General features: G+C 46.2%; 2 protein-coding genes and 1 long non-coding RNA gene across 5 annotated transcripts; 1 reads left to right on the top strand and 2 right to left on the bottom strand.

Annotated features, from left to right (window-relative positions):
- The first annotated feature begins 1,478 nt into the window (after positions 1-1,478).
- Positions 1,479-3,937, top strand: LOC136540063 (uncharacterized). 2 transcript variants are annotated; one of them, XM_066532059.1, is made up of 4 exons: positions 1,479-1,945; positions 2,035-2,088; positions 2,840-2,965; positions 3,484-3,619. In XM_066532059.1, the coding sequence occupies exons 1-4, from the start codon at positions 1,565-1,567 to the stop codon at positions 3,562-3,564; spliced, it is 642 nt and encodes a 213-aa protein (XP_066388156.1). In that variant the 5' UTR covers positions 1,479-1,564; the 3' UTR covers positions 3,565-3,619. The 2 variants fall into 2 exon arrangements, with proteins under 2 accessions (XP_066388156.1, XP_066388150.1); XM_066532053.1 differs by having other exon boundaries at positions 1,487-1,945; positions 3,593-3,937.
- A 663-nt stretch (positions 3,938-4,600) lies between these two features.
- LOC136540048 (eukaryotic translation initiation factor 3 subunit B-like) lies at positions 4,601-9,669 on the bottom strand. Of its 2 annotated transcripts, none has more exons than XM_066532034.1 (11): positions 9,395-9,669; positions 7,950-8,190; positions 7,426-7,575; positions 7,184-7,312; positions 6,930-7,058; positions 6,770-6,853; positions 6,545-6,669; positions 6,251-6,449; positions 5,628-6,160; positions 5,265-5,373; positions 4,601-5,170 (listed from the first exon to the last, which is right to left on the bottom strand). In XM_066532034.1, the coding sequence occupies exons 1-11, from the start codon at positions 9,514-9,516 to the stop codon at positions 4,826-4,828; spliced, it is 2,166 nt and encodes a 721-aa protein (XP_066388131.1). In that variant the 5' UTR covers positions 9,517-9,669; the 3' UTR covers positions 4,601-4,825. The 2 variants fall into 2 exon arrangements, with proteins under 2 accessions (XP_066388131.1, XP_066388140.1); XM_066532043.1 differs by having other exon boundaries at positions 7,426-7,572.
- A 3,945-nt stretch (positions 9,670-13,614) lies between these two features.
- On the bottom strand, positions 13,615-14,201 carry LOC136492627 (uncharacterized). The gene is made up of 4 exons (XR_010768140.1): positions 14,101-14,201; positions 13,936-13,998; positions 13,782-13,844; positions 13,615-13,696 (listed from the first exon to the last, which is right to left on the bottom strand). It is a non-coding gene; the product is annotated as an uncharacterized lncRNA (long non-coding RNA).
- Between the last annotated feature and the right edge of the window lie 2,601 nt (positions 14,202-16,802).

Genomic DNA, 16,802 nt, shown 5'->3' with positions numbered 1-16,802 from the left:
CTTCCCCCACCCCAGCGTCCTCCTCCCCTGCCCCGGCGGCGCCCCTCCCTTCACACCGGCGTCCTCCCCCACCGGGAGCCCGTAATGCTCGCAGATCTGGCGGCCATGGCACTCCCCGCGCCAGTGTCTCTCTCTCCCCCCTTATGTTGCAGTTGTATGTTTCAATTGTTTTAGGCGTTTCAGAGGTATGTTGCATTTGTTTCATATGGATGTTGCAAAAGTTGATCGAGGGATGTTGCACATGTTGCATATGTTGTAATTGTTTCAGAGGCATGTTGCAACCGTATGTTTCAAGTGTTTCAGATGTTTCAGAGGTATATTTCATATGTGTTTTCCGGACGCATGTTACAATTGTGTTTATCTAGATGTTGTATTGTTTGACACATATGTTGCATGTGTTTTATTCTGATGTTGTGTATTGTTGCAATGGTTTTCAAGTGTGTTTCAGGTGTGTTTTTGAAGTGTTTCATAAGCATGTTTTAAGTGTTTCAACTACATTCAGACGTATGTTACAACCGTTGTATTTGGATGTTTTAAAAGTAAATCGTGTGTTGCATCTCTCCTCCTCCCACCTTCTGCTGCATCATCTCTTCCGGAGCCGGCAGGGCATCCATATGAACGAGGGATGGGTGATGGGTGATGGGTGCGATGGCCTCGGGACGAGGGAGCTGTGTGCGTCGAGCGCAAGCGAGGGAGCTCCATATGGATGGACGCTGCCTCTGGAGTGGGATGGGCGCTAGGCGAAGGGGGCTGCATACGTCGTGGTTTGGGAGTAGGGGCGGAGGCGCGTGGTGACGTGGGCACGGCGGGCGGGCGCTCTCCTGTTGCGCGGGCGTATCCTACGTGAGGGGGGCGCAGCGGGTGCGTCGAACGGAAGCCTAGTCCGAACGTAGGACTAGGGCCGGACGTCCAGGCGCTAGGCTTGCCGAATTAAGTTTGTAACCAATGGTACTCGCTATGGAATAGAGATACGAAAGTGGGCAACAGTAGACTTAGGTTGAGATTCAGAATCAACTAGGATTTTACTTGCTATAGCGGCCTGCTATGCTAAAATAGCGCCCGCTAAGTTCTAGGGTGGTATCTCCAGGTCGCTACATCGTAGTGGTAGCGAAAAAGGCACTGAGGCACCGCTGCCACTATTGTGGCCACTATAGCGACGGCTACAAATGGTATTCAGTACCTTGCCCTAACGATCAAGGACTAGTGATTAATACATTAATAATGCGTAAATAGGAGTTAATATGGACTAGTTGTTAGCCCATGGAGATCATTTTTTCATGCAAGATTTTAGACCTTTATTTTGGAATTTCAGAGAGAAGGAAAAAAGAAGAACAGGAAACGGCTCAATTAGGCAATTTCGGTAGATTGGCGAGAAAATTTGGGACGCGACAGGCGCCCAAGAAACGAAGGCCAGATTGGTTCGGCTAGGCTCAACCCAAACAACAGGAGTAGATGGTACGACAAGAAAAGGCCCAACCAGTGCCCCACACAGCCCACGAAGCGAGCAACCCCATCCGCAAGAAAATCTCGCGATTTCCCTTCGCACTCTCTCGCACGCGCCGGCATGGCGACGCTCGCGCGGTGGCATCCACCACTACCACCAGCCCCACTGGCCGCTGGGGCAGCCGCTTCTACTGCCCGCCCCCTCGCTCGACGGCGGATCCCGCGCCGAGCCGCGACCGTGGTCTCCCCGCGCGCGTTCGGCGGCGCGGACTTCGATGGCTTCGTGCGGCGCGCGTGGCGGAGCGCCAACGCTGGGGCCGAGCGGCTCGCCTTCGAGGGACGGCAGGCCGCGCAGCGGCTGGACGGCAGGTTCTCGATCTCCCGGAGGCTCGCGGAGGCCTCCCGTGCCGCCCGCGCCCGCGCCGTTGAGATCGACGCCGAGCTCGGCATCGGGCGGCGGTGGCGCTCCTTCTCCGTCGACTTCTCCCGCAACTGGCCCAGGGTTCGGATTTATACGCTCCCTCGCCATTTCAAGCTCTTTAGTACTTGTTATCGCTCTAATCTATGCTTAATTTGATTTCTCATGTACAGTATCGGAGGGGGATCAATGACTTCATGGAAACTCCCATCGGGAGAGCATTCGCTGTAAGTTGATTGATAGCTCAAATTCGCTCGGATTAGCTTGCTAACGTAGCTCAAATTGGGTGCTTATAATTGATCGTAGGACGTAGATATCATAGCTTGGATTTTGTGGCATTTTGGCGATGTGCTACTACTAACTAACTAGTTCATTTCATGTTTCCCATCTGCGGATGCACACTCCTATTTCTTTGTGCCGTGGTCTCATTGGTAGGCTTCATGCAGTCTAATGAATAACTGTTACCACGGTTTATTTGCAAACAATGACAAGTGAACAGCGAAATTACACCCTAGTACTTATCATCTGACTGAGGGTTACTGCTGTCTATCTCTGGGAGCCCTAAATTTCTCTGTATATTTAGATGCCTAGGTAAATTGCAATGTGATCATAAGACCTCGAGGATTCCATGAGTTTGATTGTGACACAAGGGAATAGGTACTGATGAGCTACTGATGTTGAATACTTTTGTGCTTTGTAAGGGAAAAACATCATAAAAGAGTGGTATTCTTGATAAAAGAAAAGTTGTAAAACATTTTCCTTAACACTGATGTTAGCCCTTCCGAGCTCACATGTTCCTCCAGCTTATAGTCGAATATTTCTTTAACTAAAATATACTTATACCACAATCAGAATATCAAGTTCAGCTTTGTTTTGAGAACAAAATATTGTGTTTGGTCGATAAACATTTGACGATTCTTGTGCAAACAGTAGATCCTTTTCAATATCTGATGTTTTTTAGCTATCTCTTTTATGCAGACAATATTTTTCCTATGGCTTGCACTGTCAGGGTGGTTGTTCAGAATTTTCATTTTTGGCACGTTTGTGCTGCCATTTGCTGCCCCTCTTCTCCTTGGGACCTTTGCTAACAGGGTTGCCATTGAGGTAAGAGCGCATCTAAATTTAATCTGTTATTGTGCACTTCTTTACTCACTTCAAAGGAGTCATTAGTTCTCATTGCAGAAGGTTGTGTGTCTGATCATGCTTTACATGCTTACTGAAGAAGTGTTAGTGAAATTGTCCAATCATCTTGCATTTCTGGTTTGCACTTTGCATGCTTTAAACTTTTGTTAGCCTATTGTCTCTGATAGCTAATGGGCAAGAGTTGTCATACCTCCAAACATCTCTGCTTGATAATATTGATAGGGATCCCTGCTTCCATGGCATGTAACGAGAGCTGTTCAAATTGAATCCAATTTGGCATGTAAAGAGAGCTGTTCAAGTTGAATCCAATTTGGCTACTTTTATTAGCCATGGGATGTCCATATAGTTTGATAATGTTGATAGTCACAGCACACGCTTAGTTTGGGTGTGTTTTGTAGTCTTCTCGATAGTTGAAGTAATCATCTCTGCGCCAGCATCTATTATCACACTCACGCAATTGCAACATGGCTACTCTTCAGTCTTCGATCTTCAATCTTCATATCCTTTGGTGGTGGTCAACTAGAAGCCAAGTATGCTTTGAACATACTTGTTGTTCCTAGTTACTGATGGAGCAGGATTCATTTGCAGGGAACATGCCCAGCATGCAAAAGGCGTTTTGTGGGCTACCGCAACCAAGTGATTCGGTGCATGAACTGCCAAAACATTGTATGGCAGCCAAATAACAGCTCATCTGGTGGCACTAGAAGTTCACGAAGCTCAGAACCTGATGTAATTGATGTAGAATACGAAGAGAAGTAAGAACATTGTGCCCCACCCTACACCGAAAAGCGAAAATCAGGTGGGCGGAGGAAGAGGCAAGGCTTAGACACAGGATGCACCTTCATGAGCTGTTTGTAGATTTGGTTGTTTCAATACTTCTGTACATTACGTGCTCCTTTTGAAATAAAACGGAAATTTTGGTGTTGTGCACAATGAGACGATGTGTGGCACCTTTCGATTTTACGTCCTGGCGTATCCATAGCTTATTGTACTGTTGCATCTGAGTACTAGTAAACATCTTGCAAAGCAAAGAGTGGTTTTGGTTTGAGCTCGTACCAGTCATCGACGGCTGCAAAACATAAGTTGGTTGATCTAATCGATGCCAATATGAGCAGTAGGATCGATTGGCTTCTCTTCTGTTGGGTGCTCCCGCGCATGTTCATCTGAATTACAAGAACGGATGGTTTCTGAATATGTACCGACTGGTACATCTGAATGGCAACGTCAGAGGCGAGGTGCTGGAGCCGGAGCACTGAGGCCTTGCTGGACACAGTGTGGAAGGAAAGCCGGCGCCGCCAGCGCCCAGCTCCTGTGTCCATGTCTCTGGCTGTTGCCTCTAGCTAGCCAAACCAATTTTTGGCCTGTCCCATAGAGGGAGAGTGGTGTATCAACTAATTCTATTTTCACAAAACAAAACAAAGAAAATAATCCACCACGGCACCACATCATCCCTCGCATGGAATTGGAAAGAAGAGCCTACTACCATTCCGGGTGACCTGATTCTGATAAAATACCAACCAAAATCCAACTTTGCAATTGACCGCAATGTATAATCCACACGTAATCAATCATCAGGGAATATGAAAGTGGTAGATGGATGGTCAATGCAGTGTCTAAATTTTGCAGAACCAGACAGATTAGCAATCCAGCAGCAAAATTTGATATCTGAATACATGATCCGACAATTCAGGCAGAAGTGTACAAAGCAGTAAAATGATCAGCAAATTGTGCACTTGATCACTAGAGCCTATTATGCAATGCGACCCCAATGAACTTTAACACAACAAAAAAGAACTCAACCAGATTCTATCACAAGCCTTTTCACTCCTGATCTAGGTCGAATGCAAGAACTTCTTGACGGACATCAACGACTTCCTCCACCTCAACTTCCTTGGCCTCGTACTCTTCCTCCTCGTCACTGGCCTCCCCATCCCTGAGCTCCATCCTGTAAGCGCGCTCCTCCTCATGCATCTGCTTCCACTTGGCAACCCATGAGTCCCATTCTTCCTGAAGCTGTGTCCGCCTCTTCCTGTCCTGCTCGCTCAACTGGTTAAACGCGTCCTGGTCCTCTTGTTCGTACTTCTTGCTGTACTTCTTCAGGTTCCTTGAGATTTCTTCTTCCTTCTCGGAGGTCAGTAGTGAGGGTGGTCTCGGGCGCCATATGAACTGTACCGTTCAGTCCATGCAAAAGATACATTGCCACATAAGACAATTGTATATCATTGAACGGCATCCAAAAGGAGAGTGACTGAACATTTACCTGATAGAAATGATCCTTTGACACCTTGTAAAGATGCTTGCCATTAAAGGACCATATTTGAAAGCCGTTCTCCATTTCATGAACTGAGGTAACTGCAGTCGCGAGATATCTGAACAAAAAGAGTTGCAAAATTATTCCAGTACATTTAACTTATTAGGGCTATGGGTACCAAAGACACAGTATCACTACTGACTGTGTGGCCAAAATTTAGAAATATACAACTTTATGCATACAAAGGTGCATGGAATTTAACATGAGGGTGATCTGCAAGTGTCAACTTGATTAGGTATTTTTAGCTATATTATGTAATACCAATGTCAGTAAGTGGAATCAGGAAATTTCTAAAACCAGTGACTAGCTCACCTCCCAGTTGGATCCCACATGATATCCGTTGCCATAAAATGCTCTCCTGTTGCCATTGTCTCTAGTTCATCAACATTGTAGAATTCCAGCTGTCCGTTGAAACCCTTCAGTCCAGCAAGAACAATGAAGCGCCCAGCAGGAGACCAGTACAAAGCATTAGCTTGCTTGGCCTTGAGGGTTGTGAGCTTGGACACACGGCTAGTGTTATTGGCTGTTCGCATGGTGTAGAAGCTAACATCAGGCTTAGGGCCATCACCATGAATGATAGCAAAGCGATGTCCTTTAGGTTCCCATGCAAATGCAATGATCTTGTCATTCTTGTTCTCGAGTTCAAGGACCTCAATTGGGATATCCCTCTCCTTAATTCTAAACAGCTCAAACCCAGTGTAGGTGCTCTTTTTTGTTTTTGTGTACCTATCAACTTGAACAGCAAGATATTCTCCACTGTTCTGCCAATACATTTTGCAATCACTGACACTGAAAAGGTTTTTCTGTCGCAGCTCCTCTTTGCCAGGGATTTGCACTAGACTCACCTTTCAATAGAAAGATCAATTTTAGCCTTCATCATTAAATATTGAATAAACATGTTATAAGAGGTATCTGTTCCACAAATTTATGCTCACCCTCGCAGGCTGATTTCCACCACCCATTTCAGGCACAAACAGAGATATGATAGGATCAGTGGGAGACCAGCTGAAGTCCACTACATTTTCTACCTTCAAAGACTTTTTATCAAGAAGGGAGAATGTATTGGTTTCATAGACAGATATTATATTCTTCCCAAGCCTCGCAAAATATTTGTCGTCCTTTCCACCACCCCACCTTTGAACATGTAAAAATATAGTAAGCATCCAACTGGGACAAACTTAAGAAAACATTTATGCAGCAATTAACAAACAAAGCACTTGTGCTTTCACCTGAAAATAGGCCATGAAACACCAGAAACCCCAATATTCCCGCCAGTAGTATAATCATCGGCGCTTCCCTTAAAGTCTCGCATCACCTTCCCAGTCCTTACATCAAAGATATTCAGGACAACCCTCTACAAGATTAATAGTGGTTAGTCAGAAAGGAAAAGCTATTTCTTATAAGAAAGAAGAAAGAAAAGCTATGAGCAGAGTATAAATGTGACAATATCTTACATGTGTGTCTCTAGGGTTGCTGGGCTCATGGCTGCTGTATGTGACCAAATATCTTTCGCTAGGAGAGAAGTCAATCAGTTTCAACTGTTACAACCCACTGTCAGCTAGAACATTAAACATTCAAACATTGGATACAATTCAGCATGGTGAAAACCAGTACCATGGGATGAGCAAAACGCATCAGACGCTCAAAGCCATTTTCACCACCCCACACCTGCGATCCCTGCCTATGAACCGTTGCCAAATACGTTCCCAGAGGGGACCACTGAATGAAACTATCTGTCCAGTACTGGAAAGAAAAAGGAGTAAAACAGAAGGATAAGTACCTATATGGATTTTATTCTACTAACTGAAGTAGCAGGCTGAACTTAACCTTTAATCAATTGTAGCAACAAGTGCAAGAAAATGAAGTACCTGCTTTTGAAACACAAGCTCAGGTGCTAGCTTTCTTGCATCATTCCAATAAACTTCAGTTAGTGTGCCAGCACGAATGACAAATTGGTCTCGGGCCTTTTCATCAGTTAGCCACTTCAGAAGATTTTCCTGAGATGCAGTATCAAGATATTAAGCAGTGTTGCACGACAAACCTAGCTGCTTCAAAAAAATTGAGCACTAAACAGAAGTAGCCATCCAGGGAGTAGAAGGAAAAAACTTACTCCAGCAGTGTATGGCTTAATTTCAGCGGGGGTCCATGTGTCAGGAACTTTCATGTACTTCTCGAAATCATCAAGCAAATTAACTGCGAAGATGTGAGACTTGTCGAGTTTGTACCCATTGGTTTTTTCCCTAGCCAGCTCAGCTTCCTGCTAAAAAACAAAGTTACATATAAACTAACTGGCAATAAGTAAAGGAGACCTATTTCTACGTCAACCATCCAACAGGATGCATAATTTAATGGAATTCAAAATGATTGAAGGAGGCAAAAGCAAACACGGTGGACTACAAATAATGAAGTTCAAATTATCAAAACATTTTCATAGATGTGTGTTTGTACAGCGTTCCAAAAGCATATGATGGCATGTTTGGATAGAACGACCAACACAAAGGCATCACTCAAACTACAAGAATGGTGGCAACGGCCGGCCAGTGATGAATTGAAAAGATAACATTATCAAGCCATCGGTCATTGCTTCATTGTGCAGGTAAGAACTAAGGAAAACGCAACCAGCAAGTAAACTACCTGAGGGGTATTATACTCAATGAAACAGTAGCCATATGTCTTCTTTGTCTCTGGGTTTACAGGCATCCATAGACCATTTTCTTTTATCACACCAATTTGGCTGTAGATCTTGCGTATGACATTCTCAAGCTTATCAAACTTTTCTGGAGGAACAACTGGCAGATTGTCCACTACAATAATGTTGGATAAACCCATTTCAAGTTCTGGAGGATCCTCACTATGAAGTACCTCCTCGTCATCACTGCAAATTGTAAGAATATTATAAGCAAATAGCAATAAGCAACACTGAAAATAAATCAAGGATACTGTAACCCAGAAAGTCATATGAAAGTCATTCATACTAAATGCATCTCTCAGAGCACTAAAGATTTACATTCTCATCGTGGTGGCAAGCAAAGGTACTGTCTATGCAAGATTGGTATTACTGCACCTGATTAACCTTCGCATAGCTTAACCTACAATTTCGTTAACTACGCTTACTGCACAAAATGAGTAGCCATAACAATATACTAGCAGGATCTTAAAGGAGACAATCAACAATTCGGCACAAACCTGCATAAATGATTGCAGCTGCAAACAGCAAATTAACACTACACGGTTTTATAGGACATCAGATTTTTTTAGGATTTGCCAGACGACTGTCTCCAACAAGAGACTCATATGGGCACCCAAACCCAAAATGGGTAACAGGGACCCAGAAAATATTTCAGGGGGCTGAACAACACTGCTGTTTGATCTTAAGTCTCAAGCCCCCCTATACTATAGAACTTTGCCTAAAAATTCATGAGGGCTCTGCGACATGGGTAGGGGGGCTTGAGCCCCCCGCCCCACCACTATGTCCGCCCCTGCAGAGACCCAAAATCAGCCAAATGAGTAACAGAGACCCAAAATCAGCCTCCAATAGACTACCTATACGGGAGAACCATTTTGGGTTGCCTGATAGATAAAACTCAAATATGAGCATCCTCTCTCCTGGAAACCCATTTGCAGAAATGATTCTCTTTTGGGTCCTGTTGTTGGAGAAGATGCCGAATGGGTATTGAACCCTTTGACTGTAGGGTTGCCCAAAGGCCAAATGGATCTTGTATTTTGGGCGTTGTCATTGGAGATAGTACTAAATAGGGGTTAGATGGACGCTCAAACACAAAAATCTAAAAACGTCTTTCGCAACCACAAAACTATGTACCAGTCCAACCGGAACAGAGGACTGTCAATCCCGACGGAAGCCAAAAAAAAAAATCGCTTAAATCTGCTGTGCAGATCAGCTGCTGCCGGGACCTACAACAGAACACACTAAATATTGCACGAAACCTACAAAATCCCACCGTAGACCCTCGCATCTGGGAAAAGCAGAATTAGGGCAACCAAGGCCACCACATACTAAGCGCGCTAAGATGGTGCATGTCACTGATTGGGACCCGACGTGAGGCGGGGCGTGCGTCTACCTGAGGATGCCAAAGTCCTCGCCGGCCGGGAGGGCGATGGAGTCCAGATCGACAGCGGAGAGGTCCACCCCGAGCTCCCGCGCCCGCGCCTCGATGCCCTCCATGGAGATTGCCAGCGCCATCTTCTCTTACATAGAACGCCTGGAACCGTCTGCGAGAACGAGGGATTAGGGAGGGATTCCTGCGCGCTGTGGTGGCGGTGGCGGTGGCGGTGGCGGCTGTAGAGGAGTGCGGCGGCGCGGGGTGGGATGGGGATGGAGCTGGGGTTTTGGTTGGAGTAGCGAGGCGAAACTCTTCTTATGAAGTCCCGTCTGACAGGTGGGCCACGCAGAGGATGACCCAGTTTCTATCCGGGAATCATCGGGTCCGACGGGTCGGAGCTCTATTGCTGTTGGGCTGAAAGATAGCGAGCGTGACGGCCCACGCGCGAGAGCCGTGACCCACACGTCTACGGCTGGGGATGACGGCGGTGGCCCAGCGAGAGACGTCTGTAGACTACACCAGCCTTCTTCGATGCTTTTAGGTAGTTGCGTTTCTTTTTTTTTCGAAAAAGCCCAACTTACCTTCTCAACTATTGCATCCGATTTTCCTCCCTCATGTACAAAACCAGTTTTTTTTAACCCTCCTCAACTTATAAAACCCGTTCACTTTTGCACTTGTTTTTGTTGACGTGGCACCACGTCAAAGAAGGTAAATCAGATTAAGTTGAAAGTTTGAGGAGGTAAATCGGTATGGTGGCGGGTTGTACGGCCTTGACCTCAACTCGCAAGCCATGGATGTCGATAAGGAGGTACCGTTCAAGGAGCTGCTCGGGCCATACTCCGTCGGCGCGTTTGGGGAGTAGGACGTCGTCGGTCGTGAAGGAGGGCGTGGGGCCAGCCGCGGCGTGGGACCGGACGTGGGTCTCGTCTCGTGGCAGCAGGGCGCGGTGGTCCTCTCACGTCGGCTGGGCATGCGTTGGCGGCAGCGCTAGTAGCCGCGGGCGCGGGGCCAGGGCCGGGGCTGCGTCAGCGGCGAGCACCGGTAGAGCCGCGGGGCCTTGGCCGAGGCCGCACCGGCCGGGCGCGGGGCTACAGTGTCAGCGCCAAGGCGTGGGTCTTCGATGGCGGAAAGGGGCTTCCGCCCTCCTTGCCCGATGATGAGCCACTGGCCCGCCGGTGCTGTAGTGGTGGATGGCTCGTAGCAGTATCCTGAGGAAGAAGGTGCGGGTATTCTAGCTAATGCATGGGGTGGCTTGCGCATATAGTTGGCCAACCGGGCCGCCCGGCCCGGCACGGACACGGGCCCGGTCAGGCACGGCCCGGCAAGGCACGGCACTAAATGGCACGGTGGCCCGCCGTGCCGTGCCTGACGTGCCACCGTGCTGAGACAGCAGCCCAGGCACGGCCCTATCAGGGCTGAAGCGTGCCATGCCGTGCCTCCAGGCACGGTGGCACGTCAGTGCCGTGCCAGCCCAGGCACTATGAACATTTTCTGTCACAAGCAATTTGGCAGCATCATATTTAACTTCACAAGCACATTTTCAAATCAACAACTCCAGAAATTGAAGTGGAGAAGCAAAATCAGATCAAACACACAGAGAGTTAAGAAAATAGTAATAGATAGGGAGCTTGTGCAATGGCTGCCTCATTAAAAACCCACCTAGATAAAACTCACCCTTGTGAGAAACCCTAGGCAGGAAAAGAGTACAGCCAAGCTCCAGATAAGTTCATTGTTCTTAATCTTACATCATTGTCCAAGTTTCAAATTACAATCCCATTACAGAAATAATAACTAAGAGAGAAACTAATTGTCCAAGGTCTTCAAAAGCTTCTTCAATAATCATTGTCCAGTTGTCCTTGTCCTTGTCCTTGTCCTCCAAATTGTGTTGCAGAGAGAACAGAGTTAGCATTAGAATAATGATGTAGATTTACTGATGTCCTCCACATTGAGTTAGGTTATGGTTTAGTGATGTACCTTGGCATCAATAAGCACTAATCGAGATAGAGTTCTTCAAATGCTTCTTCAAGCTCCTTGTCCTCCATATTGTGTTGCAGCCTTGCCTCCGCCAACTCCTAGTCTTTGATGCAGGTGAGCATCTCCACCGTCTCCGGCTTCAGCCTCCTCCGCCGCTCCTCGATGATCCTGCCAGTCATGCTAAAAGTGGATTCTAAAGATATGGTAGACACAGGAACAGTTAAAACATCCTTAGCCATGATGGACAACACTGGATATGTCAGTTTGTGCTCATGCCACCATCTCAAGATGTCAAATGAATCATCCAACTGGCTAACAGTGTCACAGTCCAAGTAGTTAACAAGTTCAGATGCATTAGAACCTGTAGAAGTAGCAGCATGCAGCAAAGCAATAGCAGATGTATCTCTAGACAGATTAAGAGTAGAATGCAGCATAGAAGTAGAAGATGTACCCCCACCAGAAGAATTAGAATCATCATCATATATTTCATCCCAAGCAGACCTTTTCTTACCAGACAGGTTTTGAGGGACAGTCCTCCTCAACCTAACAGCTTCAAACTTCTTCTCATACTTATTGTAAACATCTGTCAGTCTAGCTCTAGTGCCAACCTGGTAAGCACTGTAATCTGTACTGGTAAGGTTCATCAACTTTCTCAGCACTTTTGAGAAACCTTTCATTTTAGCTCTAGGGTCCAAGATGAATGCAAAAGAATAGAGCAAAGGTATGTCCCTCCAATACTTATTATATTTGTCTACCATAGGTTGAATCACATCTCTAAGGTGAATGTCATTAGCATAATTATTCAGGTGTATAGCAATTTTAACAAGATAATGAAGCATAAGTGGAGATGTAGGATAGTAAACACCAGACAATGCAACTGTAGCATCATAGAACAGTTCAAGAAACTTGAATACTTTTTCAGCAACAGTCCAATGCTCCTCAGTTAGAAGCAACTCACCATCTTCAACTCTAGGATAGTTGGCATGAATGAAAGTAGTGAAAGGATCTTTATGAGGAAACAAAGTCTTAAGCATGAGATATGTAGAGTTCCACCTCACATCCATGTCCAACTGAAACTTTCTTGGCCTAAAACCAGCTGCAATGCAGTAGTTTTTGTATGCTGCAATTCTCTGGTTAGATGAGTTCAAAAATGATATTGCAGTTCTAAAAACTTCAATCAAAGGTTTAAGAAAGTCAAGTGCCTCCTTAACAATCAGGTTGATTATATGACATGCACAACGCTGATGCAAGAACATAGTAGTAACAGCAGATTCAGGATGTCTTGGATCCTCTGCAGGAACCTCAAGACCAAGATATTTAGACAAAATAGGTCTAAGCATACGCATGGCAGAAACATTAGATGAAGCATTGTCCAAAGTAACAGCAAACACTTTTTCAAGCATACCATATTCACCAAGTACAGATGCAACTCTATCAGCAATGTTCTGTCCATTATGGGAACAATCAATAAGCACAAGACCAAGCACCCTCTTCTCTAGTTGCCAATCAGGATTTATGTAATGAGCAACAACACTAAGATAATCCTCTTTGGCATTACCAGACCATATATCGGAGGTAAGGCAAACACAGTTAACAGAATCAGAAGCAAGTCGTTCAACAAGCTTAACCTTTCTTTCATCAAACATTTTGGTCAAGTCTCTAGTGGTGGTTTGTCTAGAGACAGCAACAAACTTAGGATTATGAGCATTTTTTATGTACTCCTCAAAAGCATTAGATTCACCAAAGCTGATAGGAACATCTACCCTAGCAAGCAATCGACACAATTCAGTACGAGCACGCATAGGATAGTACTCCCAATTACGCATAGAACCATCGGGATTAAAAGAGATTTGAGACTGAGTATAGTTCCTAGTTTTCTCTAGCCTCTTAGCACATTTAGCACGGTGACGACAAAGATGTCCAGTGCCACCACTAGATCTACCGGAGTACTCCTTGTGGCAATGGATGCAGACAGCGCCAGACCTGATTTTCTTACCTTTGGGACCGATTTTGAAGAGCTTCTTGAAGTCGTTCCAGACATCAGAGGTAGATGGGCGTGATACCTTGTCATCGTCGTCGTTCTCACCGTCTTCTTCTCCACCACCCCCTTCTAGAGCATCAAGGTCGATGGGGTCCCCCTCTGCGCCAGCTCGAGCTCCACGGCCGAAGAGCTCTTCTAGGTCATCTTCGCCCATGTCGTCGTCTTCGTCATCACCAGGGAGGCTCCGCAACCTCTCATCTTCGTCTTCATCTTCCATGGCTGTGGCACTAGCCTCCACCGTGTCTTCAGAGACAGCGGGGGGCCGGGCCACGGCCGGCATTCTCACTGGCGCTGGCCTCAAACGGCTACCAAAACACAAAAGAGAAGAAGAAGAAGTTAGATCGGGAATGGAGAAGAAGTGAGACCAGATCTAGGGTTAGGGTTTCTTACCTCCCAGTCGCCGGCGACGTAGAAGGAGCTCCGACTCCTCCGAGCAGCAGCGGATCAGCGGATCTGTAGAACAAAACACACAAGTTAGAAGAAGTTAGATCGGGAACGGAGAAGAAGAAGAAGTGAGACCAGATCTAGGGTTAGGGTTTCTTACCTCCCAGTCGCCGGCGACGTAGAAGGAGCTCCGACTCCTCCGAGCAGCAGCGGATCAGCGGATCTGTAGAACAAAACACACAAGTTAGAGAAGAACTGAAGACGAAGAAGCAAGATGAACGGGGAGCTGCGGGATGGCGAGAAGAAGTAGAGGTGGGTATCCTACCTGGATCTTCGTAGCTCCGGCTCAGGAGCCGCCGGAGGGCGAGACGTAGAGGAGGGGACGACGGCGAGCCGCCGTCGCCCTCGCCCCTGGGAGTCGCCGTTCGCCACGGCTAATGGCGCGCAAGCGAGGAGACCGGCGCGGGGGAGTGGGAAATGAAGTAGGGTTTCGGGTGGGAGAGGGGAGTGAGGCCGGCGCGGCTTATATACACCGCGTTCCAACGGTCGGATCCAACGGTTAGAATCATTTAGGGTTCCTGATCCAACGGCTAGCATTCATCAGGCCGTGCTGATGCCGGGCCAGGCCGCTTTTTCGTGCCGTGCCCATGCTGGCCCATGGGCCGAACTCAAGGCCCAGGCACGGGCACGGGTGCGGGCCGTGCCAGGCACGGGGATGGGGCCATGCGGGCCGGGCCGTGCTTGGGCCGTGCTTTATCAGGCCGTGCCCGTGTCAGCCCAGCGGGCCTGGCCCATCTGGAAAACTTTACTTGCGCATGGCTATTTTATATGTTGTTCAAGAGTTATAAGTGTAAGGGTATAATAGTCTATTTGCACTAATCATATATGAATCCAACTTTTAAAAACTAGGGATCCAAACACCTCACCAGTTTTTTCTTAGAAACCAGCTTTTAAAAACTATAGGTAATAGCTGGTTTTTAAGAATATAAAAACTCATCCAAACAGGCTCAATACCTCTCTATAACTTTTTTTTAGAAAAAGTAACACGGATCTCAAAGCAAATTTAAGAGTTTGGCTTAAAATTAGGGCTCCTTTGATAAAGCTTCTAAAAGACCATTGGCTCCTGTTTCTCAAAAAGGAGAAAATTGCATATTTGGGACTCCGATCATCGTGCTTCGTAGTTTTTGGACTCCAACCGTCGATTCGTAAAAATAGGCCTCCAAACGTTGGACTCTTGATTTTCTTGACATTATGTGTATTTTCTCCCTTTTGTAGTACTAGGTAGCATGCCCGTGCGTTACTACGAGACAACTAAATTTTTGTACTAAAAACAAACGGATCGCACAATAAGATAACAAATACTATTTGACAAATCGTTCTCGATCCAATATGATGTTCAGCCCGTTCGTTGCTATGGGATTTTAAATTCACACGATCCTATATATTTTTCGGCTAATACATATATGAAAGAAATGACTTATGTGCACCATGGTTTTGATTTGAGTACAGGTAGGCAACTGAAACACTTTGTATGGACAAATGTCTTTCAAGAACAGCTTGTAGTTCACTCTACTAAGCACCTCCTTAGAAGCCAATTATTGTCCACCATCAATACCTAAGCTGTTTAGATTGCATGGAGATATGACCTTTGTGAACTGCATGTGCTTTCTTGCGAGCATTTTTTTCTCAATTGCTTAGCACCTACCAAAAGAGATGTGTCTCACTTCATGAAATGTTGATCAAGCAGTTAGCTGACCTTGATGGATGAGCCAAATGCTAGCCAGCTCCTTTTAACTCTGTACAACATCAGCCAAACAGGAATTTGAGCTCAGGTAGAATAGGATCACAAGAAGCTATATTTAAAAACAGAAGAAAATGACAATGGTGAGACAGAGCAAATCATTCATTGTAAAGGCGTTACATTAGCCTATGGTGGATTCAGAAAACTTATTCGTCTATAGAGCTGACTGGAGCACACTGAAATGTTTCTTCTCCAAACATCCATTCTGCAACCAAAAAATGATGTCGTTGTGTATCAGTAGCTGCTTCTTGCAGCAAGAAAACCAAGCTAGAGGACGCAACATTACTTCTTGCATCAATAGTTGTCCATGAAAGCATCTCCAAATTGTATGGCTGCATTGGTGGAATAGTTACATTGGATCCATTTAGAATAGTTGTAGAGATTTCACAATTAATAGCAAGAATTACAAAAATATGGAAACAAACCTGTTCTTTGATCTTAAAGCCGCACTTGAAATCATTGTCCTTTTCTTCGTCGGCACTAAAATTTTATTATTTAAAGCGGAGCCAACCGGATCACCATAGGATCTTGAGTTACCAGCATCCTCATCCTACAATAGTTGAGGTAAATAAAGAATCAGAGAAGCTATTTGAACGTCATCAGAAATACAAGGGTGTCACAATGATACAAAAATTGGAAGAAAGGAATAGCTCACCGTAAATTTGTTATTTTCCAGTTCTGAGTCCCTTCTCTCCTCCTCTTGCTTCTTTTGGATCTCAGGAAAGGCTACTGATCACATATTTTGCACGGAAAAATCAAACAACCGATAGAACATACAATTTGAGATGTGAACAACAGATGGTGCGACAATTTTCGGGTTGTCTATCAAGCCGCTTCTTCTTCACGCCGTTGTCTCCCCAGGATCCATGATTCTGATCCCTCCCTCCCCATGCCTCCTAGCCACCTGGCTAGTGGCAACCACTGCGATGCGATGCGAGACTGGCAGATTGCGACGTCTCTCATCACGTTCCGTTCCCCACGGGCCACGGTCATCGGCCCCTCCCCACCTACCACTCTGCTCCCTCCCTACCCCGCCCCACGCCACGAGGCCACCCACTTCCTCTACAAATAAATCCCCTAGCATTTCCTGGCCCAACATGATCTTCCCCCCACTTCCTGCTGCGAGCGTCCCGAATTAAGGTGCTCGTGGTGGAGGTGGTAGGTGGCGATGGCCTTCAAGCTGGGCACCAAGGCCACGGCGGCATTGCCCGCAGCTACTCAGTGGG

Source organism: Miscanthus floridulus, chromosome 1 (genome assembly GCF_019320115.1).
Source record: "Miscanthus floridulus cultivar M001 chromosome 1, ASM1932011v1, whole genome shotgun sequence".
Classification (NCBI taxonomy): domain Eukaryota; kingdom Viridiplantae; phylum Streptophyta; class Magnoliopsida; order Poales; family Poaceae; genus Miscanthus; species Miscanthus floridulus.
The sequence above is the reverse complement of the archived record's forward strand: the minus strand, read 5'-3'. Positions and strand labels throughout refer to the sequence as shown.